Raw genomic sequence first — 25,836 nt, forward strand, 5'->3', positions numbered from 1 at the left:
TTACTTTTATTTATTTTTGGCTGCGTTGGATCTTTGTTGCTGAGCGCGGGCTTTCTCTAGTTGGTGGTGAGCAGGTGCTACTCTTTGTTGCAGTGCGCAGGCTTCTCATCGTGGTGGCTTCTCGTTGTGGAGCATGGGCTCTAGGCGTGCAAGCTTCAGTAGATGTGGCACGTGGGCTCAGTTGTTATGGCTGTGGGCTCTAGAGCGCAGGCTCAGTAGTTGTGGCGCAGGGGCTTAGTTGCTCTCTGGAATGTGGGATCTTCCCGGACCAGGGCTCGAACCCGTGTCCTCTGCATTGGCAGACACATTCTTCGCCACTGTACCACCAGAGACGCCTTGTGGATTTGTTTTTAATTATCCTTCTTGGTAGGAATAATTTCTATGTCTGTATTCATGTATGTTTTCAGTTCTGGAAAATTGTCAGCACCAACTCTTCAGATATGTCTTCTTCAGTCTGTTACTCTTTTCTGGGTCTCTGGGGGCCCATATTTTAAACCTTATTATTCTTTTTTTTTTTAACGTTTCTTTTTTTTTGGATTTAATTTAATTTATTTTTTTATACAGCAGGTTCTCATTAGTTATCCATTTTATACATATTAGTGTATATATGTCAATCCCAAGCCCCCAGTTCATCACCCCCCGACTGCCCACCCCCGCCACTTTCCCACTTGGTATCCATACGTTTGTTCTCCTCATCTGTGTCTCAATTTCTGCCCTGCAAACCAGTCCATCCGTACCACTTTTTAGGTTCCACATATATGTGTTAGTATACGATATTTGTTTTTCTCTTTCTGACTTACTTTACTCCGTATGACAGTCTCTGGATCCATCCATGTCTCTATAAATGACCCAATTTCGTTCCTTTTTATGGCTGAGTAATATCCCATTGTATATATGTACCACATCTTCTTTATCCATTTGTCTGTTGATGGGCATTTAGGTTGCTTCCATGACCTGGCTATTGTAAATAGTGCTGCAATGAACATTGGGGTGCATGTATCTTTTTGAATTATGGTTTTCTCTGAGTATATGCCTAGTAGTGGGATTGCTGGATCATATGGTTATTCTATTTTTAGTTTTTTAAGGAAACTCCATACTGTTCTCCATAGTGGCTGTATCAGTTTACATTCCCACCTTGCAACAGTGCAAGAGGGTTCCCTTTTCTCCACACCCTCTCCAGCATTTGTTGTTTGTAGATTTTCTGATGATGCCCATTCTAACTGGTGTGAGGTGATACCTCATTGTAGTTTTGATTTGCATTTCTCTAACAACTAGTGATGTTGAGCAGCTTTTCATGTGCTTCCTGACGATCTGTATGTCTTCCTTGGAGAAATGTCTATTTAGGTCTTCTGCCCATTTTTGGATTGGGTTGTTTGTTTTTTTAATATTGAGCTGCATGAGCTGTTTATATATTTTGGAGATTAATCCTTTGTCCATTAATTCGTTTGCAAATATTTTCTCCCATTCTGAGGGTTGTTTTCTCATCTTGTTTATAGTTTCCTTTGCTTTGCAAAAGCTTTTAAGTTTCATTAGGTCCCATTTGTTTAATTCGTTTTTATTTCCATTACTGTCGGAGGTGGATCAAAAAAGATCGTGCTGTGATTTATGACAAACAGTGTTCTTCCTATGTTTTCCTCTAAGAGTTTTATAGTGTCTGGTCTTACATTTAGGTCTCTAATCCATTTTGAGTTTATTTTTGTGTATGGTGTTAGGGAGTGTTCTAATTTCATTCTGTTCCATGTAGCTGTCCAGTTTTCCCAGCACCACTTTTTGAAGAGACTGTCTTTTCTCCATTGTATATCCTTGCCTCGTTTGTCATGGATTAGGTGACCATAGGTGCGTGGGTTTATCTCTGGGCTTTCTATCCTGTTCCATTGATCTATATTTCTGTGTTTGTGCCAGTATCCTATTGTCTTGATTACTGTAGCTTTGTAGTATAGTCTGAAGTCAGTGAGTCTGATTCCTCCAGCTCCGTTTTTTTCCCTCAGGACCGCTTTGGCTATTTGGGGTCTTTTGTGTCTTCATACAAATTTTAAGAGTTTTTGTTCTAGTTCTGTAAAAAATGCCATTGGTGATTTGATAGGGATTGCATTGAATCTGTAGATTGCTTTAGGTAATATAGTCACTTTCACAATAGTGATTCTTCCAATCCAAGAACACGGTATGTCTCTCCATGTGTTTGTGTCATATTTAATTTCTTTCATCAGTGTCTTATAGTTTTCTGCATACAGATCTTTTATCTCCCTAGGTAGGTTTATCCCTAGGTATTTTATTCTTTTTGTTGCAGTGGTAAATGCGAGTGTTCCCTTAATTTCTCTTTCAGATTTTTCATCATTAGTGTATAGGAATGCAAGAGATTTCTGTGCATTAATTTTGTATCCTGCAACTTTACCAGATTCATTGATTAGCTCTAGTAGTTTTCTGCTAGCATATTTAGGATTCTCTATGTATAGTATCATGTTATTTGCAAACAGTGACAGTTTTACCTTTTCTTTTCCAATTTGTATTCCTTTTATTTGTTTCTTCTCTGATTGCTGTGGATAGGTCTTCCAAAACTATGTTGAATAATAGTGGTGAGAGTGGACATCCTTGTCTTGTTTCTGATCTTACAGGAAATGCTTTCAGTTTTTCACCATTGAAAATGATGTTTGCTGTGGGTTTATTTTATATGGCCTTTATTATGTTCAGGTAGGTTCCCTCTTTTCCCACTTTCTGGAGGGTTTTTTTTTTATCATAAATGGGTGTTGAATTTTGTGAAAAGCTTTTTCTGCATCTATTGAGATGATCATGTGGTTTTTCTTCTTCAGTTTGTTAATATGGTTTATCACATTGGTTGATTTGCGTATATTGAAGAATCCTTGCATCCCTGGGATAAATCCCACTTGATTATGGCGTATGAGCCTTTTAATGTGTTGTTGTATTCTCTTTGCTAGTATTTGTTGAGGATTTTTGCATCTATATTCATCAGTGACATTGGTCTGTAATTTTCTGTTTTTGTAGTATCTTTGTCTGATTTTGGTGTCAGGGTGATGGTGGCCTCATAGAATGAGTTTGGGAGTGTTCCTTCCTCTGCATTTTTTTGCAAGAGTTTGAGAAGGATGGGTGTTAGCTCTTCTCTAAATATTTGATAGAATTCCCCTGTGAAGCCATCTGGTCCTCGACTTTTGTTTCTTGGAAGATTTTTAATCTCAGTGTCAATTTGATTACTTGTGATTGGTCTGTTCATATTTTCTATTTCTTCCTGGTTCAGTCTTAGAAGGTTATACCTTTCTAAGAATTTGTCCATTTCTTCCAGGTTGTCCATTTTATGGGCATAGAGTTGCCTGTAATAGTCTCTTAGGATGCTTTGCATTTCTGCAGTGTCTGGTGTAACTTCTCCTTTTTTCATTTCTAATTTTATGGATTTGAGTCCTCTCCCTCTTTCTTGAAGAGTCTGGCTAATGGTTTATCAATTTTTTTTATCTTCTCAAAGAACCAGCTTTTAGTTTTATTGATCTTTGCTCTTGTTTTCCTTGTTTCTATTTCCTTTATTTCTGCTCTGATCTTTATGATTTCTTTCCTTCTGCCAACCTTGGGTTTTGATTATTCTTCTTTCTGTAGTTCCTTTAGGTGTAAGGTTAGTTTATTTGTGATTTTTCTTGTTTCTTGAGGTTGGCTTGTATTGCTATAAACTTCCCTCTTAGAACTGCTTTTGCTGCATCCCATAGGTTTTGGATTGTCGTGTTTTCATTGTCATTTGTCTCTAGGTGTTTTTTGATTTCCTCTTTGATTTCTTCACTGATCTCTTGGTTATTTAGTAACATATTGTTGAGCCTCTATGTGTTTGTGTTTTTTACGTTTTTTACTCTGTAATTGATTTCTAATCTCGTAGCATTGTGGTCAGAAAAGATACTTGATATGATTTCAATTTTCTCAAATTTACTGAGCTTGATTTGTGACCCAAGATGTGTTCTATCCTGGTGAATGTTCTGTGTACACTTTAGAAGAAAGTGTAATCTGCTGTTTTTGGATGGAAAGAAATCAATTAAATATCTATATTATTAAATATTAAATATCAATTAAATCTGTGTGGTCTGTTGTGTCATTTAAAGCTTGTGTTTTGTTATTAATTTTCTGTTTGGATGATCTGTCATTTGGTGTAAGTGAGGTGTTAAAGTCCCCCACTCTTATTATTTTTTTTTTTTACATCTTTATTGGAGTATAATTGTTTTACAGTGGTGTGTTAGTTTCTGCTTTATAACAAAGTGAATCAGTTATACGTATATTCCCATATCTCTTCCCTCTTGCGTCTCCCTCCCTCCCACCCTCCCTATCCCACCCCTCCAGGCGGTCACAAAGCACGGAGCTGATCTCCCTGTGCTATGCGGCTGCTTCCCACTAGCTATCTACCTTACGTTTGGTAGTGTATATATGTCCATGCCTCTCTCTTGCTTTGTCACAGCTTACCCTTCCCCCTCCCCATATCCTCAAGTCCATTCTCTAGTAGGTCTGTGTCTTTATTCCTGTTTTACCCCTAGGTTCTTCATGACATTTTTTTTTCTTAATTCCATATATATGTGTTAGCATACGGTATTTGTCTTTCCCTTTCTGACTTACTTCACTCTGTATGACAGACTCTAGGTCTATCCACCCCATTACAAATAGCTCAATTTTGTTTCTTTTTATGGCTAAGTAATATTCCATTGTATCTATGTGCCACATCTTCTTTATCCATTCATCTGATGATGGACACTTAGGTTGTTTCCATCTCCAGGCTATTGTAAATAGAGCTGCAATGAACATTTTGGTACGTGACTCCTTTTTAATTATGGTTTTCTCAGCGTATATGCCCAGTAGTGGGATTGCTGGGTCATATGGTAGTTCTATTTGTAGTTTTTTAAGGAACCTCCATACTGTTCTCCATAGTGGCTGTATCAATTCACATTCCCACCAGCAGTGCAAGAGTGTTCCCTTTTCTCCAGACCCTCTCCGGCATTTAGTGGTTCTAGATTTTTTGATGATGGCCATTCTGACTGGTGTGAGATAATATGTGTTTGTCGATTTCCTCTTTTATAGCTGTTAGCAGTTGCTTTTTGTATGGAGGTGCTCCTATGTTGGGTGCATATATATTTATAATTGTTATATCTTCTTCTTAGATTGATCCCTTGATCATTATGTAGTGTCCTTCCTTGTGTCTTGTAACGTTCTTTATTTTAAAGTCTATTTTATCTGATATGAGTCTTGCTACTCCAGCTTTCTTTGGATTTCCATTTGCATGGAATATCTTTTTCCATCCCCTCACTTTCAGTCTGTATGTGTCCCTAGGTCTGAAGTGGGTCTCTTGTAGACAGCATACATATGGGTCTTGTTTTTGTATCCATTCAGCAAGCCTGTGTCTTTTTGTTGGAGCATTTAATCCATTCACGTTTAAGGTAATTATTGATATGTATGTTCCTATTACCATTTTCTTAATTGTTTTGTTTTGTTTTTGTAGGTCCTTTTCTTCTCTTGTGTTTCCCACCTAGAGAAGTTCCTTTAACATTTGTTGTAGAGCTGGTTTGGTGGTGCTGAATTCTCTTAGCTTTTGCTTATCTGTAAAGCTTTTGATTTCTCCCTCAAATCTGAATGAGATCCTTGCCGGGTAGAGTAATCTTCGTTGTAGCTTCTTCCCTTTCATCACTTTAAGTATATCATGCCACCTCCATCTGGCTTGTAGAGTTTCTGCTGGCAAATCAGCTGTTTACCTTACGGAGTTCCCTTGTATGTTATTTGTTGTTTTTCCCTTGCTGCTTTCAGTAATTTTTCTTTGTCTTTATTTTTTTCCAGTTTGATTACTATGTGTCTTGGTGTGTTTCTCCTTGAGTTTATCCTGCCTGGGATGCTCTGTGCTTCCTGGACTTGGGTGTTTATTTCGTTTCCCATGTTAAGGAAGTTTTTGACTCTAATCTCTTCAGATATTTTCTCGGATTCTTTCTCTCTCTCTTCTCCTTCTGGGACCCCTATAATGCGAATGTCTTTGCGTTTAATGTTGTCCCAGAGGTCTCTTAGGTTGTCTTCGTTTCTTTTCATTCATTTTTTTAATTCTGGTCTGCAACAGTGAATTCCACCATTCTGTCTTCCAGGTCACTTATCCATTCTTCTGCCTCAGTTATTCTGCTATTGATTTCTTCTAGCGTATTTTTCATTTCAATTATTGTATTGTTCATATCTGTTTGTTTGTTCTTTAATTCTTCTAGGATTTTGTTAAACATTTCTTACATCTTTTCGATCATTGTCTCCATTCTTTTTCCAAGGTCCTGGATCACCTTCACTATTATTATTCTGACATCTTTTTCTGGAATAAACCTTATTATTCTGTCTCCTATGTCTCTTTTCTTGTCTTACAAATTTTTCTTTCTTCTTGACTTTATTCCTTCATTTTGAGTAATTTTTGCAGATTTGTCTTCCACTTTGGAAATTCTCTTTTTATTCTCCAAATCTAATACTTGTTCTTTCGTAGGTATTTGTCCTCAAATCAGATTGTCCCCTTGTTTCCCCTTTTCTACACTCTTATATTTTGTTTACTGTTGCCTCTCTGAGTTCAGCTTACTGTTTGGTTGTTTATCTTTTGGAAAATAGTCCTTTTTTTCTTTTGATCCAAGCGCAGCTTTAAAATATATCTTAGTTACCATTTACTTTTAGCAGGAGTTCACTTTAGATAAGTGTTTTTTGTTCATTGTAGTAACTTAATATTTCTTACTTAATACATTTGCAGTTCTGGTATTCTTATTGGTGAACTTGTGTCATCTCAGGATCTCATTTTGTGTCTTATCTCTTTATCTGTTAATGTGCCACAAGCATAATAGTAACCATTTGTGGAAGGGTTTTCATACCCTTTTAATTAACATGGTGTTGGTAGTATTATATATTTAGGATTATAAACTTTTTAAATAAGACTTATATGCCAGTATATTTCAGATTTTTTGTTGTTCTCTAAGTATGTGTGTGTGTGTGTGTGTATATATATATATATATATATGTGTGTGTGTGTGTGATTTAGTTATTTGGGTCTTCTAATGTATATGTCAAACTATACATATTAACTACCCCTTAACCTAATAATCAGTGTTAATTTAAATACCTATTCTGTACAGCCAAACAGTCTTCCTGTTATTCACAAGGTATAGGTTGCAATATAGGGATGATGAAGCAGTAATTAGTTTTCTTTTGGTAATTGTTTTCTAACAATTGATGCATATTAAAGTAAAATTCTCAAAATTATACTTTTTAGAATAGCCCTTATAATAGATTCTATCTTCATTTAATTTGGAGAGTTGAAAGAAGCTTCTCATTTTATTCTCATAAAATTGACCTATTTTCCCTTTAAAATAAGAATTCGAAATATGGTCTAAGAACTATGGGATTTTGCTATTTGTAAGTATTTTAATGTGAACTTTTGAAATTAAATATTCAAGCATTTGGATATTCTGTGCAGAGAAATAGTATGATTTGTTCTGAGTTACAAGTGTCTTTTCTTGTTATCACCTTAGACAAAGAAACAGCCCTGGTATAACAGCACATTAGCATCAAGACGAAAACGACTCACTGCTCATTTTGAAGACTTAGAGCAATGTTACTTTTCTACAAGGATGTCTCGTATCTCAGGTACATTCAGGACTTCTTAAAATATCTCAGATTCATGTTTCATATCCAAATCTAGCTTCTTATGCTGGATTTATGGAAAGCAAAAGTGTCTGTTTTCAACATAGTCTAGCACAGTATTGTGTAGGTTCTTAGACATCTTGGAGAACATTGCTTTTCCATATCTATTTTTGTTCTCTTTCTTTATTTGGGAATTTTTTATCTGTATATAGTGAGCTGTATAAAGTTAAAAACAAATCAGCCATGAATATGTAGCTAGCAAAAATAAGTTCCATTCAGTTGCCTTCTATTCTTCAACATTTATTAAGTTGTAAGCACTATCCTCTGTGCTAAGAATAAAAAGATGAAAGTACTTGTTCTTGTCGTCAAGCAGTATTATGAATTTAGTGGGGGGAAGCAACAGGTAAATAATTCTATGTGTCGGGCTTCCCTGGTGGCGCGGTGGTTGCGAGTCTGCCTGCTAATGCAGGGGACATGGGTTCGTGCCCCGGTCCGGGAGGATCCCACATGCCGTGAAGTGGCTGGGCCCGTGAGCCATGGCCTCTGAGCCTGCGTGTCCGGAGCCTGTGCTCCGCAACGGGAGAGGCCGCAGCAGTGAGAGGCCCGTGTACCGCAAAAAAAAAAAAATAATAATAATAATTCTATGTGATATTTTATGTTATATACATATGAAAAGGGCATTAAGGGAATAGAAAAGAATATCCACTAATATAACTGGGAGTGAAAAAGCCGTGCCATGTTGAAAATGGAGAAATGTGAGAAAATGATTCCTGTAGGGATTTCAGAGATGTTGTATTTAGTCAAGGCTAGTATTAATTAACTAAAAAAGGTAATTAGAAACATATTCAAAGTAGAGGAAATAACTTATGCAAAGATTTGTACACAATAGTATAGAATATTTTTATTGCTATAGAAAAGTAACCGAGTTCTGTTCCCTTTTTGTTAGTTCTCTGATCTTTAGCCTTTCTTGGTGTCTTTGCTCACCAGTGCGGTAGGGACATTTATACCAACCCAGCAGGGTTTTTTTTTTTTTAAGGTTTATAGATGATGCATGTAAAATACAATGCTTGGTATAAGTTAGATTCTCAATTAATTGATGTCCTTTGTAATATACCTGCTCAAAATGAGGACCACCAAGGAAAAAATGTCTGTTATTTTATTAATTGTTAAAAATTTTTCCTTGGTTTTCTCTTGAATAGGCATGTTTGTATTATAATCCACACATTATAGAGAGAGAATCTTTGGAGAAATTTGCCTCAGGACTGGAGGTGGCAGAAAAATGTATATAGATTCACATAGCATTTTTCCTCTGAAGACTAGAAGAAAGCCAAACTTTGTTTTTAAGTGTGTTTGAAATTAATAGTCAACAGTTTTCATACAGATGCAAAGCTCTCATTGCATTGTCTTGAGAATTGAGCCCCTTATTAAACTTCTGTAATAGTCTGTAAACTACAGTAGGAAGCTGTTACATTGAAAGTGGTCTTAGACCTACATTCTACTGACTGGCAGAGGGTTCATGTTAACCCTTTCAGATGTTATTTGTTGGTATGATGTTGAAATACAACCACAGGCAAATGACAGACATTAAAAAAAGAGAGAGAGCAAGATGGGAAAGAGAGATTGGAGTAGGCTATTGATTAATAATTTGTAAATAACTATAGCATAAGCATGCTGTGGGATAGTAAAGGTAATCACAAACCAATTTAATTTATTTTGGAGATATAGCTTTATAGGGAGGTAGACTAGTAAGTTAAAACCAGGAGGTAGATTAGATTTTTATTTTTGTAGACATGGCTGTATTGTACTTAACACATGTTGTCTTTAGTTTTTAGGAATCTCAAATTTAACTTAACAAATTTGCAGTGTCTACACTGATCATATTGCTGAATATGGAGTCCCTCTTAGTGTCCTTGGCTGTCAAAGAGGAAATTTAAACTTCTTTGTAATGGGGTACCTAAGAGTTTGATTGTCCTTTTGTATATTTTCAAATGAGAACACACTCCCCATCCCCAACTTTTATTTTCATCTATGAAAATGAGACATGAAGACTAAGAAAAAATGCTTTGAACTCTTAATTGTAATTGAAAGAGAAGCTAAATTATAAAGCATTAGAAGAGAGAAGAGACACTGAACACACTTTTGCAAACTGATCTGTAATTAGAATAGGAGGGGTGATATGCCATCAGATATGTATGGGTATTGATCAGAAACCAACCAAGCAAACAAAATCCTACCTTTTTACAACCAGATAAGTGAAATCTAATCCCTGTGCTTTCAGATACTGAAATAACTGCTTTTAGTGTTATTTTTATAACTTCTGTTGAAAGTAGGTGTTAAATGAGTGGATATGATGGCTGGAAGTTCAACTACCCTAGAAAAGGATTGTGATCTTCTGCAGAATAGACATTCTTGAATGCTTGTGAATTTTATGTACTTAGGGATTGATGTCAAAATGTTGAAAGAATATATTAATATTAAAACAATTTTTAAATGGTTAGCTATAAAGTAACTGTCTTTTCAGTATTTACTGCATTACGTAGCTCACAGTAATAGGGTTATATATAAAAAGAACCAGTTACATGGTTGGATGCATGTTGTATCCAAACCACTTTGCAGTGCAGTTGATACCCCCCCCTTTTGCAATAACCTATGTTTTATTTATCATTTGTTGAATTTCCTGAGAATAATTTTTGTGGACCAAGTACTTTAGCTCAATAACATCTTGATATTTCATGCTAATTGGGTTTGTTCCTTTTGTGTTTTCTAGAATGGAAACACTACAAAATTGAGCCCTTTTAATGTAGGTTGTTAGATGACTATGTTAAGTTAGTGTTTAAATCTTTAAAATGTAAAATATTAGGGACAGAAGCTTACTTAGTTTCCTCAAATAATTGTTTGTTTTTCTTTATAATAATTGTTAGATAAAGTACTTCATGTCAGCAATTCAAGATAACTGGAAATCTCCAGATAAAATAAATAAATTCTTTATTATATATCATATAGTAGAGTAATAGTAACTCTTTTGACTTAATGATTCTTACAGCTTAATTTCTTTTTGCTTACTAGTATTTTCAGAGGACATTTAAGAAGGGAAATCACAAAAGTTTACCTTAAAAATGTTCTGTGTGTGTATATGTATATGAGCTAAGAATAAGGAAGAAGGTATGAAAACACTGTGTTATAACAGGCTTATTTCAAGTTTCAATATAGAAAGCTAACTAAAGTAATTGTGTTCTTTTCTTTCTTTGGAAGGGAAAACGCAAGTCCAAACTTTAAGCAGTTTTGAAAAACAATGTTTTTATTCATGCTTTTACTGTAGGCCTGTTTCTACATTGGAGAGTAAATTAGCTGTCTTCTCAGGTCCTTTATAACCTGATTTTGTGATTTAAATTCTACATCATTTAGTTATGAATAGTTTACTGAAATGGACTTTACTCAAAGTATTTGTAAAGAGTTCTATTGGATGGAATTATTGTTTTCCATATTCACCAAGACATTTGAGTGAACCAATTTTTATTTATTTATTTATTTATTTAATTTATTTATTTTTATTTTTATTTATTTATTTATTTTTGCGGTACGCGGGCCTCTCACTGTTGTGGCCTCTCCCGTTGTGGAGCACAGGCTCCGGACGCGCAGGCTCAGCGGCCATGGCTCACGGGCCCAGCCGCTCCGCGGCATGTGGGATCTTCCCGGACCGGGGCACGAACCTGTGTCCCCTGCGTCGGCAGGCGGACTCTCAACCACTGCGCCACCAGGGAAGCCCGAGTGAACCTATTTTAAGTTTGATTTTGAAAATTAATAATTCATACACTGCAGTTTTTACTCTCGTCCCATAATTGGATTTGAAACACTTCGAAGTATTATGTGAACAAATATTTCACTTTCTTTTTACTTAAAAATCTATTTTTAATCTAAATTATGTTATTATTGTGTTTTGACTATAAGTAAACATGAACATGAAGATGTATCCCTGTAAACATGTTCCTTTAACAAATACCCTGTCCAGTATATGTACTTGTCTCTCCACCCTCACCTTCTTCATTGATAAGGGATTTTGTTTTAATAAATGATTTAACGTCTCTTGATCAGAGGTACTTTTTTTTTGTTTTTGCAAGAAATTATTGCTTAAAAAAGAAAAAGAATTCACAGTATGTTCTTACTGGTGTTGAAAGAGACTGTGTCTTTCAAGAACCACTGAGAAATTTTTTTTAAAAGTTGAAAAATCAGCTCAGTAATTTGTGTATGTTAGTCCTCTCTAAGTACTCTTGAAGAGTTGTTGTTTGTGTTTAGTATATAGTTTTTAGTCTGTGGATATTGCTGTTTGACTTATGTTTCAGTTCAATTCATGTATTTTATTTTGTTTTCTTCATATAGATGACAGTCGAACTGCAAGCCAGTTGGATGAATTTCAGGAATGCTTGTCCAAGTTTACTCGATATAATTCAGTACGACCTTTGGCTACATTATCATATGCTAGTGATCTCTATAATGGTTCCAGCATAGTTTCTAGGTAAGTATGGGGCAGCATACTATTTTCTTACTATTTTCTTTTGCAGGAGTGTCTAGAATTTAATTGAATTAGAGAAACAGTTATAGTGTTATGGTTAAGAGCCTCTGTTGTGAAATCCAGCTTGCCTGCCAATTTTTAGCTCTGCGGTCTTAGGCAAGTTTCTAAATCTCTTTAGTCCTCAATTTATCTCTAAAATGTAATGATTGTTAGTATCCGCCTCATAGGGCTGCAGTTTGTTTTCTTGTAATTCTTTTGTGTGGTTTTAATGACAAGATGTGCTCTCCTAATAAATGCTCTCTCCTCTTCAGTTTTTTAGAAGAGTTTGTAAAGAATTGGTGTTAGTTCTTCCTTACATATTTTGTACAATTCCCCAGTGAAGCCATCTTGGTCTTGAGTTTTCTTTGAGGGAAGATTTTTAAATACAAATCCAATTTTTAGGAGAGATGTAAGGCTAATCAGGTTATCCATTTCTTCTTGATTGAGCATTATTTTTAGTTTGTGCCTTTCAAGGAATTTGTCCATTTCATCTAGGTTATTGAATTTACTGGCATACAAGTGTTTATAGTATTCCTTTATTATCCTTTTGATTTCTTTAGATTCTGTAATGATTTTTGCTTTCTCATCCTTGATTTCAGAAATTTGTTTCCCTTTTTTTTTATACTTAATAGTCTGGCTTAGAAGTTTTCAATTTTATTTATCTTCTCAAAGAACCAGCTCCTGGTTTATTGATACTGTCTATTTTTCTGTCCTCTGTTTCATTGATTTCTACTCTTAACTTTATTATTTCCCATTTTCTGCTTTCTTTAGGAGTAATTTGCTCTTATCTTTCTAGTTTCTTAAGGGAGAAACTGAAGTGATTGAGTCGAAACCTTTCTTCTTTTCTAATATAGATAATTTGTGTTATAAATTTCCCTCCAAGTGTTGCATTAACTGCATCTCACAAATTTTGATATGATTGATATCTTGTCTTTTTTCCAAATTTTTTTTTATTCTGGTAAAATACACATGACATAAAATTTACCATCTTAATAACTGTTCAGTGGTATTAAATGCATTCATAATACTGTGCAACTGTCATCACCATCCATCTCTTTAATACTTGACATCTTGTAAAACTGAAACTCAGTACCCATTAAACAACAACTCCTTGTTCCCTCTTGCCCCTAGTCCTGGCAACCACCATTCTACTTTCTTTGTCTATGATTCTGCCTATTGCAAGTATCTCATATAAGTGGAATGGTGCAATATTTGTCTTTTTGTGACTGGCTTATTTCACTAGTGTGGTGTCATCAGTGTACATCCATGCTATAGCATATGTCAGGATTTCCTTCCTAAAGGGCTGAATAACATTCCATTGCATGTATATAACACATTTTGGTCATCTGTCTGTCAATGGATACTTGTGTTGCTTCCATGTTTTAGCTACTGTGAATAATGCTACTGTGAACATGGGTAAGACTATCTCTTTGAGACCTTGCTTGCGATTCTTTTGGGTATGTACCCAGAAATGGAATTGCTGGATCAAATGGTCATTCTATTTTTAATTTTTTGAGGAACTGCCATACTATTTTCCACCAGGGCTATACCATTTTGCATTTCTACCAGCAGAGCCTAAGGGTTCCAATTTCTCCACATCTTTGCCAGTATTTATTTTGGTTTTTTGATTGTAGCCATTCTGCTGGGTATGAGGTTAGGTTTGATTGCCTAGATTTGATTTGAATTTCTCTAATGATTACTGATGTTAAATGTCTTTTCACATGCTTATTGGTCATTTGTATATCTTCTTCGGGAAAATGTCTTTTCAAGTCCTTTGTCCATTTTTAAATTGAGTTTGTTTTTTATTGTTGGTTTCAGGAGCTTTCTATATATTCTGAATATTAATCCTTTATCAGATTTATAAATATTTTCTCTCATTCTGTGGGTTGCCTTTTTACTCTTGATATTGTCTGTTGTCAATGCATACAGTTTAAAAATTTTTATGAAGTCTTATTTGTCTATTTTTTCTTTTGTTGCTTGTGCCTGTGGTGTCATATCCAGGAAATCATTGCCAAATCCCAAGTTGTGAAAATAGTTTTATGGTTTTAGATTTAGGTTTTTGATCCATTTTGAATTAATTTTTGTATATAGTTTTAGGTAAGGATCTAAATTCATTCTTTTGCGTGTGAATATCTAGTTTTCTCAGAACCATTTTTTGAAAAAGCTGTCCTTTCTCCAGTGAATGGTCTTGGCACTCTTGTCAAAAATCCTTTGACCACATATGCAAGGATTTATTTCTGTGTTCTCTCTTCTATTCCATTGGTGTATATGTCTGTTTTTATCTATGTTTTTTGATTACTGTAGCTTTGTAGTAAGTTTTGAAATCAGGAAGTATGAGTCCTCTAGCTACTTCAGGTCCTTTGGAAGTCCGTGTGAATTTTAGGATGGGCTTTTCTATTTCTGAAAAAAAAAGTCATTGGGATTTTGATAGGAATTGCATTAAATCTGTAGATCACTTTGGGTAGTATTTGACAATAATATTCAGCCTTCCAGTCCATGAACATGGGGTATGTTTTCATTTATATCTTAGTTTCTTTCAGCAGTGTTTAGTACTTCTCATTGTACAAGTCACCTCCTTTGTTAATTCCTAAATATTTTTTTGATGCTCCTGTAAATGAAATTGTTTCTGTAATTTTCTTTTTAGATTGTTTATTGTTATTATATCAAGGATATGATATTTTTCATTTTCACTCATTTCAAAAATCTTTTAAATTTCAAATTTCATTTTATTTTGACTCATGGATTACTGAGACATTAGTTTTCAAATATTGGGGTTTTCTAGTTATCTTTTTGTTATTAATTTATATTATTTTTATCTTCATCATCTTGACCATTCTTTAAAATTTTTAAATAAATTTTCTAATATACATAAAGATGGAAAGAATATAATCCTTTATACAGTCATCTCCCAGACTCATCAGTGATCCAAATTTTGCTATACTTGCTTTGTTTATACTCTTCATTCCTAATTTCTTTGCTTAAGTATTTTGAAGCAAATCCCAGGTATTACGTCATTTCAACTGTAGATTCTTAAGAATCTCTATGTCTTAAAATATGGATATTGTATAACCACGGGGCTTTATCACCTCTAACACAATTAGCAGTAGTCCCTTGGAATCATCAAATTGCTAGTCCATGTTCAAATTTTCTAGATAGAATGAAGAAGCCTTAAAAAAAATGTTTTTGATGTGTATCAGGAATTTGACAATTTTTAGCTTTTTAAAAATTACTGAAACTACATGTGCTTTTCCATTTTCATGACTGAGATTTTTATTTATGTATATGAATATTGATCTTGAACTTCAGGCCATTAGCTAAAGAGACTATTGCATTAAATCTTTTATTGTATTCAAGCTTGTTGTTTAACTTGGTAACAAGACAAAAATCATACATTTATTTATTTTTCTATATGTTGGCAGTGTAAGTTTTCCTAATCAGGCACTGGAGTGATTAAAGTTTTAAAATGCAGTAAATTGTGGGTTTTGTTTAACTAATTAATTAAATTAGTAATTAACCTATTTAACAAAAATTCATTGACTACCTAGTGTGGGAGAGGCTAGGAGTGTAATCATGAACAGGCCAGCTTTGATGCTTGGATTCAGGAGACCTCTCAATTTTATTTCAGTGCCTTTATAGAAGAAATAATACTGATCTGGTATGTACACACTTATAATTATATGGCTCTACCCAACTGAAATGTAATGCAGATTAGAACTCTGTTGTAATAACAATTAATGTCCCTGACCATTGTGAATTCATCCTATATTGTATTTTCTTCTCCATTTAAAAGTGAACAAAAAACCAAAAACAAAATAAAAATTTCCTTCTTAACTTCATATTACAAAAGCAGCATTTCTAGTTAGAAAATGTAGGATTGGTTATACATCTCTAGGTATTCAAAAAAGAGTAAGAGCTAGCTATTCTTCATTCCTGAAAGCCATTTTAGCTTGATATAATGTAATTTTGTTTTTTAAAAAATAAGTAAACCTTGATCATATAAAGACATTTATATCAGAGTGCTATGTTTTCTGAGGCAGACATTTACTGTTATAAGAAGACAAGATTTCAGTTTAGAAAAATAACTTACTGAAGGTGAGATTAGTTATATCAAAATATGTCAAGCAAAATAAAAAATTTAAAGGTACCTTTAGTTTTTTCATCTTCATGTTGACATCCATTCTTTTCTCCTATTTACATTGAATTAACATTTCTGAAGGAAAAATTTCCAATTCAGGAAGTTTATCAGGCAGAACGCTTGAAGGACTATAGTAGGCAGCAGCAGAGGAACATAGTATCCATAGTATTGAAGGGACTTTGAAACTTTCACAATCCTGGTGATTTTTTGCTTTTTCTAGTTTCTCACATTCAGACACATCATTGATAATAAATTCATTTTAAAGACTTTTAATTCCTTGCAAATTAGGACATTTAATGAATTTCTTTTGGAAAGAGGGGTGAAGGCTTGTTAGAGATGACAAATAATGTTGAATTTGGTGCATTATTTCATTACATTGTAAAATAAATTATTCTTACTGTAAAATGGCATGACATGTATTTAGTATTGGTCATTTATTGCAGTGAGAATCTCACTGAGAGAAAAAGCTGAACCGGAAACTTTCACTTTTAAAATTTGTCTTCCTTTGCTTATGGATCACTTTGGGTTATTTAACACCATACTCATGAGTCCACAAGGTGGCAGCATTTGTTTACTTTGACAATGTCTCAACTAATAGACAATAGACAAGGTATGGAAATCAGTGGCTTATAGTGAAGTTCATTCTCATAAATACTAGATGGTCCTAGGTTAACGTCACCAAATAATAGAAAGGATAGAGAACTTTTCTTACACATAGCAGTAATGGAACATTTTGCATTTTTTTCTTGAATTAGGTATTCATGACCACCAGAGAGGAATGAAACTGTATTGTTTAAACTTACTGAATACTTAGTAGCAATGGCTGTTGAATTCTTGGTTTGAACGTTGCATACCTAGATTGTTTTGGTTAAAATTGTTATACACTCCCTCTGTAGTTTACAGATTATCTTAACAGTTTTGCTTATATTTTCTCAAACTCTTGAAATAGACTTACATCAGGCATTAGTAAATTCATAAGAAGAAAATGATTATATATTGTGGCATTTTTTTGCTGCCGGTAATGTAGTGTTTGATTACTTTTCTTCAGACACCATTGTAAGTATTTTACATGACCTTGTAAGTATTTCACTAACTCATTTAATCTTTACTGTGGAGTAAGGCATTGCTGTTAATCTCATTCTACAGATGAGCAATTGAGGTAGAGAGAAATTTTCTAACTTGTCCAGGATCAACACAGTGCTAGTAAATGACAGAACTAAGATTTGAACTAAGGCATTCTGGGCCCTGTGTTCTGCTGTTCTTTTGTCCCTTCTGGATCTGTTGAAACCTTGGGAAAAGTTTCTGAAAGCACTTTACTTTTGAGACAAACAAAAGAAGTAATTCTTTTGAGTTTCTGATACTTTGTATCCTTATTACTGTCTTGTCTAACTTGGCCTCGATAATGAAAATTTTTTATTTTTAATTTAATATAGATATGACGTTCCAGTGTCACTTTTGCCATAGTTTGAAAGTATTCAAGTTAAATATTTATTTTTTTTGCAGTAGCCAGTTATAAGGATTGTTTTTTTTACTAAACTTCAGTTTATAATGACAGTGCTGATCCAGGTTTAGGGTACCTTTTAATATATGCTTTATTGTAGAATGCTGTGAGTTTTAAATTTGTACTTAAAAATAGGTTGTCTCCAGGTAATTAACTACTTGGTAAGGATGTATGATTTTTAGGATGACTTATGCACTTCTCTTTCTGTCAGAAGATATTTCTGTTATTGTCTAAAGAGTTATCGGGCCATCTGGGGTTGATGAGAAATGGGAGGAGTGGGAGTGCAGAGGAAAGGATTTTTTTTTCTTCAGAATTTGGCCCAGGACCAGTTTTTTAAAGCAGTAATTTAAAAAATTGTGTTCTAGGCTTGAAGCTTCATCAGGGAGGGCGTCTTATCTGCCTTACTTCCCGCTGCATCTCCATGCCTGGCACATGGTAGGTGCCCATTAGTAAATAGTTGTTGAATGAATGCATGAATGAATGGAAAACATGCTGCATGCTCTGGGAGGACCCAGAGCAGGCGGGGCTCTAGCAGTTGTCTACCTTAACCTGCTTTTACATATTTGCTTTCTGATAAGTATTCCTTTGAAGAAAGTATCCCTAGGCTAAAAAAGAAGTCTGTAAATCACCAATGACACATGACAGAAAAATAAGTTAATGTTAACAACTTAAAATAGAAGCGTCCAAGATTGTCAGCATGTGTTAATGAGTTTCCTACTTCTGTGACAATTCAAGATACAGGCTAAAGATGAAATACACACAGTCTAAGTTTAAGCGTTAGAAATTGCTACATCCTCTCCCTTCCCCATAGCCTCTTTCCTATCTTTTTCCTCTTCTCATCTCAATTCCTCTTATTTTTCCTGTTTATTTTCCTTTGCCCTTGCTTATGCTGAGGCTGGTCAGTAGTACATAGTGAAACCATAAACTCAAATCATTTTACGCTTATTACCACAAAGAAAGTGTTAGTTAGGCTAGCATTTGAGATTTTAGTAGACTAGTAAGTTTGTCACTAATCAGAACATAAAACAGATGCCTACAACAAAGGCTTAGAATTAGAATGCTGCCTTTTATTCATGATAAAATTATTTACCTGGAGAAGAGTAGAGTTTGTTAACCTATGACTCTCTTCAAATAATCAAAGTAAAAGAGGAAGTAGAATGGTTCTGTTTGGTACCAAGAGATAAAAGTAGGACTAACGGCTGGAAGCCACATTTTAAGGTTAATATAAGGAAGATCTTTGTAGTCAGCAGTGTGTAGAAGTGGAATAGGCTTCATCGGGAGGTCGTTGCCGTATGCTCTTCTTAGTTTTAAAACTAAGCTCTAGTTTTTCTTTTCTTTTTTTTAATCAAGAAAAATTTTCTGTAATCCTGAGATCAGTTATATGTATATGTTCACCTGTATTTTTCTAGGATATTGTTTTTGTTTTAATTTTTTTAAATTGTACCTATTCATAACAGATATTTTAAGTGCTGAGAGTACAAATAAGAGTGATACACAGAATAGTGGAAAGGCAAACCTATAAGCCAATGTATAGAATAAAGTGTTGTAAGTGCTATGAAAGCATCTAGTGGGTACAACATGGAGAATGGATTTGAAAGAAGCAAGAATAGGAAGTAGGGAGATCCAATATATAGGTGATTGTTGAAACTGGCCAGGCATAGCATCAGTACATGATGATGGCCTGTGACCTGTACTAGGGTAAGGTCAGTGGGGCTTAGGTGAAGAAGTATTTAAAAAATATTTGGGGACTTGGGACTTCCCTGGTGGTCCATTGGTTAAGAATCCTTCCTTCGGACGCAGGGGATGCGGGTTCATCCCTGATCAGGGAGCTAAGATCGTACATGCCCCGGGACAACTAAGCCCATGCATCACAACTACTGAGCCTGCGTACCACAACTAGAGAGCCCAAATGCCACAATTAGAAAGCCCATGCACAACAACTACTGAGCATACATGCCACAACTAGAGAGAAGCCCATGCGCCACAGCAAAGAGCCTGCGTACTGCAATGAAAGATCCCACGTGCTGCAGCTAAGACCTGATGCAGCCATAAATAAATAAATATTTAAAAAAATATTTGGAGACTAAGGTAGACAAAACTTGATGATTGATGGGTGTTGTCCTTGAAGGAGAGGAAGATAGCTTCCAGGCTTTAAGCTTGAGGAGCTCGGCTGAAAAATATTGGTGTTATTTACAGAGATAGGGATACTGGAAGAAGAGTAGGTTTAAAGGTAAGGAGGCACATGGGAGATTATGCATAGGCTCTTTGGTTGTACAGAGAAGAGGTCTATGAATATGGGAATTTGTACAGTTGATAATTGACATCATGGTTGTAGACTCATAGAGCTCCAACATTTAAAGATCAGGTAGGCGAGGAGGAACCCATAAAGCAGATCAAGAAGGTTCTCAGATGAAAATGAAAAGTAGGAGACTTTATTGCCATGAAAACCAATGAGGAAACATGAGATAATTTGTAGAATTAGATCATGTGCAGGATTGAATCCAAAGCAAAGTAAGACTTTTTGCTTTCATTAGAAGGGAGGACACTTCCTCCTCCATAATAGGAGGGAAGGAGCAGAGAATGGGTTCAAAGGCAGGCATGTTTGTATATTTAGTGACAAGGAGATAAAGGAGTTCTTCTCTTAAGAGTTTATGCCATGCTTAAGAGTTTTTTCCATATGTCATCTCAGAGTGACAGGTAGAAAGGGTGGTTAGTGTTCATGTTTGACTGTGAAAGAAGATATTAGATGACGAAAATGATTAAACTTATGAACCGTGGAATTTAAACTGCATACTGAAGGAAATAAAGATAGGAGAGGTCTGAGAAAGAGGCAGAAGTGGTGGAATCACCTTTGTAGAGGACAAGAATGAAGGGTTGTGAGAATAGAGAGCAAGTGGCGGGGGCGGGGGTGCTATGGAGACGGTGGTCAGAGAGGTAATTGCACCTTTGGCAGGGAATTCTTTTTCATCTTTGTACTTGTAACACTGGGTAGTTTACCTGATATCTAATGGACTCTCCTGTTTGTTGACTCAGTTGTAGAATAAACTAAAATGCAAGGTAAAAAATAAATAATAAATGCTTGTGGGGATCTGATAAAATGCTGAGGGAGTTGACTAAAGAGGGAGTTCACTTTAGGCTATGACTTTCAGGTTCCTGGAAGTATTTGAAGTGGTTCTTTTAAGTTTTTTCTTCTGAATTTCTATAGATTATTATTTCTCTACTTGATTTTTAAGATAGGAAGTGCCATTAATATACTTTTTGCTGTTACTTCATTGTGTTCAAAATCCTGTCTTTCATAATGTCTTGCTAAAGTTTGTGGTAGAAGTAGTAATTGTTGTTAAAGGCTGGCTATCATTGTACGTGCTTCAGTTTAGGGGGAAGATAAAGCTTGGTTTGCAGCTTCTCTGGATAAAACATGTGGAGGAGAAATAAGGGAATGTAATTATTCACACGTGTTGAATGATAGAGAAGAGAATACCTCTATAGGGGAAGACCTTTGTAAATCTTTATAGTAAAATTACTAATTTGGAATGGGGACAAAGAAGACCAATTTGAATGAGTGAAATCTCATGTAGTTTAAAAAAATAATTTTATTTATTTCAGCTATCTAGCCTAATTAGCAGTAGTTTCAATTCATCCTTTTAAAATGAGATGAAATGAGAACTTATTTGAAATTTTTTAGCATTTTGTGTGGCACACTGTAACTACTAAGTAAATGTTAGGCAATATTCTTACTGTTTCAGATTTACCAACATGCCTAAGGACAATGGTTCTCAAACTTTGGTAGGCCTCAGACATAGCTGGAGGGCTTGTTAAAACACAGGTTGCTGAGCCCACTCCCAGAGTTTCTGATGAAGTAGTCTGTGCTGGGGCCAAGAATTTCTAACATTCTCAGGAGATACTGATGCTGCTAGTCTGAGACAGCACTTTGGGGACACTGTCTTAGGTTAAGAGCTTTACAAAGAAGATATTTACTTCCAGTAGAAGAAATTTACTTCTAATAGGAAATATTTATCATTTTAATGCTTTAGGAGAAGACCATCATTATTTATTTTTTATAGTTCATGAATCAAAGAAAATAAGGTTAAAAAAAACCCATTTAGTCTATAGTTTCCTAACCAATAAGTTGTCATAGTGTGCTGTGAATGTGTTGCATTTGTACCAAGACATTTATTCCTTCTGTTCTTGGAACAGTTGAGTGAGGGCTGGGTTAGAGAACCAGCTTATAATCAACTGTCCTAAGGACAGAGGGGATTAATCACATGTTTAACTTAATTTGTTTTACCTGCTGCACAGTGATAGGGAGACTCTAGCTTAGAGAACCAAGAACAAATAAAGTATCTTTTTTTCTCTCCAAGTTGTTGTAGTAATTTTTGGTGAACAAAGTTTATAGTGAAAATTGGGATTGAGGTCTTTAACATATAAAATATTGATATTTCATGTTAATAATTAACCTGCAAAGCTGAGTTCTTAAAAGGAAGCCTACTCTTACTCTTGCTGGAGGACCATCTCACTTTGATATAGAAGTGAGTCACTGGGCTGCCAGTAAGTAGGGTGCACATTTTGTGGGGTTGAGAGGGAAGTTTTGAACCTTTTAAAATTTGAAAAAAATATGTTCTTAAATGTAATCTCTTTATTCACTGTTTCTTGCACTTTTGACTTAATCAGGAGGTTATGTAGGGGAGGAAAAATCCTTTTCCATCTACTTTTCTGAGATTTTGGCTGGGATCCCTATAACAAAAGAAAAACAGAAGTTTATTAATATTTATATTTCATATATACATGGGAGAAACGCAGGGAAGTGAGTAACTCAGAGAGGTGGCTTAGAACTCTGGCTTACATTGCATCTTTAACAAACAACAATAATCCGTAGAATAAAGACAGGACAGAGGAAAGCAGTTTTAGGCTTCCAAGGACAGCAAGCTGTGGGAAGGTAAATATACAGAGGGAACTAATTTGTTTGCAGATTCCTCTAGTGCCATCTGTGGGCTTTTAAGAGTCTAGAGTGTCCAGTAAAGAGCATTTATACCCTGCTTTTAGGCAGAAAGAGGGGAAGGATGGAGAGAGCTTTTTCTTCATTTGCTGCCTTTTAGTTGCCTTCAGCTCAAAATAATTTGTATGTCAAAGAGGCATATTTGGGGGTGACATTCTGGTTTCCTTCAAGTAAAATCAAAGTCTCTGTCCATCTTGTCACTAGTGTGAATTTAGTAGGACTGCAGTTTACTGCAACTTAGAAATAACTATGATATCAGTATACAGAAAACAATCTGGTGAAGTGTTTTATAATATAAATATTTGACAAAGGCAACTTCAGTGTACCATTATTTGTCTTAGATGTGGTAATCTGCCTATATATTGCTAACATCAGACATTTAAAACTTAGGTAAGAATGGCTGTTACTCTAGGAGCAGTTGTACACATGTACTATTTTGATTTTTTTCCCCTTTATCTGAGTTAAATCTAGTGTTCATAATAGTTTGATATTATGCTTACACTTCACCTATACAGAATTTAACCTGTGGCAGTCTCATATGGCTAAAACGTAGTCAGTAACCAAGGCTGAAATGAAAAATAAAAAGGCTTTAGAACAAAATAAATGCTATTAAATTAATGACTAAAGCTCATACATTCACAAATGGCCAGCTTCTTGGGTTACTTCATGTCTATTGACTTTTTTATATACAACCCCTGTAATCTTAGTTGTCTGGTTTGTGTCTCTTCAAATTATAAAGGGAAGGGAAATTTCAATAGATAGGTTCAATGACAGCAGCAAGAAGTGATAGCTCTTAGCTTGACAAAGGGAAGAAATGATGAAACTGCAAATAGGAGCTAAAAAATAAAGCAGTTTGTTTCCATTTAATATGAGGTCAAGTGGTTTGCCGTATCTAAACAGACTCTGCAATCACTGAGATGTAATAGAGTGAGTGTGGTAACTAATGTCAGTAGGGCTGTTCACCTTACTATGCTCAGTGTGTTCATATAAAGATAGTAAGGAATATATTACATTTGACAGATTACACTCATAGGGAATCAAAAGTTGGTTCTGAAATGTATTTAACTAATATTTACTGGGCACATACTCTGTCTTAGAGCAATAGACACGTATGTCTATAGACAATGTCCAGAAAATACTATTCTATTATCCTTTAAAAGTAATTTTAAATGTAAATACTGCCATTGGTATAAATGTATTATGAAAAAATTCATATTTCTTTGTAATTACTTTAAAATTTTTGGTATTTGTAAGTTTCAAGCTTTGCACTGGTTTTACTTATATAAAAGAAGACATTATGAATAAGAAAAATACTGACTTTCATACCTAGTACAGGAATCAGCAAACTATGGCCCATGGGACTCGAATTTGGTCCATCACCTATTTTTGAGTGGCGCATGAACTAAGCATGGTTTTTATATTTTTAATTGGTTGAAAAAATCAAAAGAAAAATAATAACATAATAATGTACAGTAACATGATTTATAATAATGACATGAAATTTAAATTTCAGCATCCATAAGTAAAGTTTTGTTGGAACATAATCATGCTCATTCCTTTACATATTGCCTATGGCCGATTTTGAACTGCAACAGCAGAGTTGAGTCATTTCAGTAGAGAACTGCGCAGCTTCTCTGACCCTTTTACAGAACAGGTTAGCTGACTCCTGACCTCGTAGATTTGCTGAGGCTCTAAGGACATACTACATTTGATTAAAGTTCTGTCATATTGGGGGGGGGCCTTAGTGTATCTATGGTAAAAAAAGGGGTTTGTATCGGATTTTCTGATCTCTTAGTGATGACTAGCTATTTTATATGCTTCATATTACTTAGCACAAATGATCTATCACTCAGCCTGTCGATTGGTTGAGTGATAACTACAGATTTTTTTTTTTTTTTTGTGGTACGCGGGCCTCTCACTGTTGTGGCCTCTCCCGTTGCGGAGCACAGGCTCTGGACGCGCAGGCTTAGCGCCCATGGCTCACAGGCCTAGTGGCTCCGCGGCATGTGGCATCCTCCCAGACCAGGGCACAAACCCGTGTCCCCTGCATCGGCAGGCAGACTCTCAACCACTGGACCACCAGGGAAGCCCAACTACAGATTTTTAGTACTCTTTTAATAACAAATCCTGGTTTGTTCAGCGCAAAGTTTCCTATGTGTCTTTTAAAAATTATTTATCAAGTGGAGCTGAAAAATGCCTTGAAATAAGACAAAAGCTTGCACTATTATGATTAACTATATCATACTAATCTTGAAACACGGATGCTTTTCTACTACTAATGGTTTTTGTGTTTACATTCTTTCTCTTACCTTTTCCTCTCCCACATTAATAGGTAATTTTTGTTGATAGCATCTAAAATTATAAAACACTGTTCTTTGATCCATCTCTGAGAGGGCTTAATTTGTTGTTCTGTTATTTACATAACTTAAGTTTAATAAATGTAGAATCACAAATTGGGTAGTTTTAAAAATCACCCTTGCTGAGGTACAATTTACATACAATAAAGTGTTAAGTTTTAATTTTGGCAATTGTATAAACCACAATCAAAATACAGAACATTTCCAAAAATTTTATTTCCTGCCACTTTGTCTTTAATTCTCCAGACTCCTGTCCCAGGCCACTGGTTATCTGCTTTCTGTCATCATAGAATAGTTTAGTCATTCTGGAGTTTCTTATAAATGGAACCATACAGAATGTACTCTTGTGTGTCTAGCTTTTTTAGCTCAGCGTGTTTTGAGATTCATCCATGTTTTCTGCATCAGTAGTTAGTTAATTATTTAGCAATATTCCATTTAATGAATATTCCACAATTTGTTTATCCTTCATGTGTTGATGGACATTTGAGTTATTTCTAATCTTTGACTATTATGAATAAAGCTGCTATGAATATTCACATACAAGTCATTTGGATATTCACATTCATATTTATTTCTCTTGGGATTGAAATTGCTGGGCTGTATGATTAGTTTGTGCTTAACATTTTAAGAAACTGCCAAACTGTTTTCCAAAGTGATTGAGCTATTTTAACATTCCAGTCA

The 25,836-nt window shown here is 34.9% G+C and overlaps 1 protein-coding gene across 7 annotated transcripts in view; it reads left to right on the plus strand.

The window, feature by feature from the left end:
• COP1 (COP1 E3 ubiquitin ligase) overlaps positions 1–25,836 on the plus strand; it is a 268,166-nt gene that overhangs the window by 119,165 nt on the left and 123,165 nt on the right. For all 7 annotated transcript variants that reach the window (XM_060132901.1, XM_060132909.1, XM_060132916.1 and 4 more), the window contains 2 exons: positions 7,509–7,623; positions 11,998–12,133. In XM_060132901.1, coding sequence (XP_059988884.1) covers positions 7,509–7,623; positions 11,998–12,133 — 251 coding nt within the window. The remainder of the gene's footprint in view (positions 1–7,508; positions 7,624–11,997; positions 12,134–25,836) is intronic.

This window comes from Lagenorhynchus albirostris, chromosome 2 (genome assembly GCF_949774975.1).
Source record: "Lagenorhynchus albirostris chromosome 2, mLagAlb1.1, whole genome shotgun sequence".
NCBI classification, from domain to species: Eukaryota; Metazoa; Chordata; class Mammalia; order Artiodactyla; family Delphinidae; genus Lagenorhynchus; species Lagenorhynchus albirostris.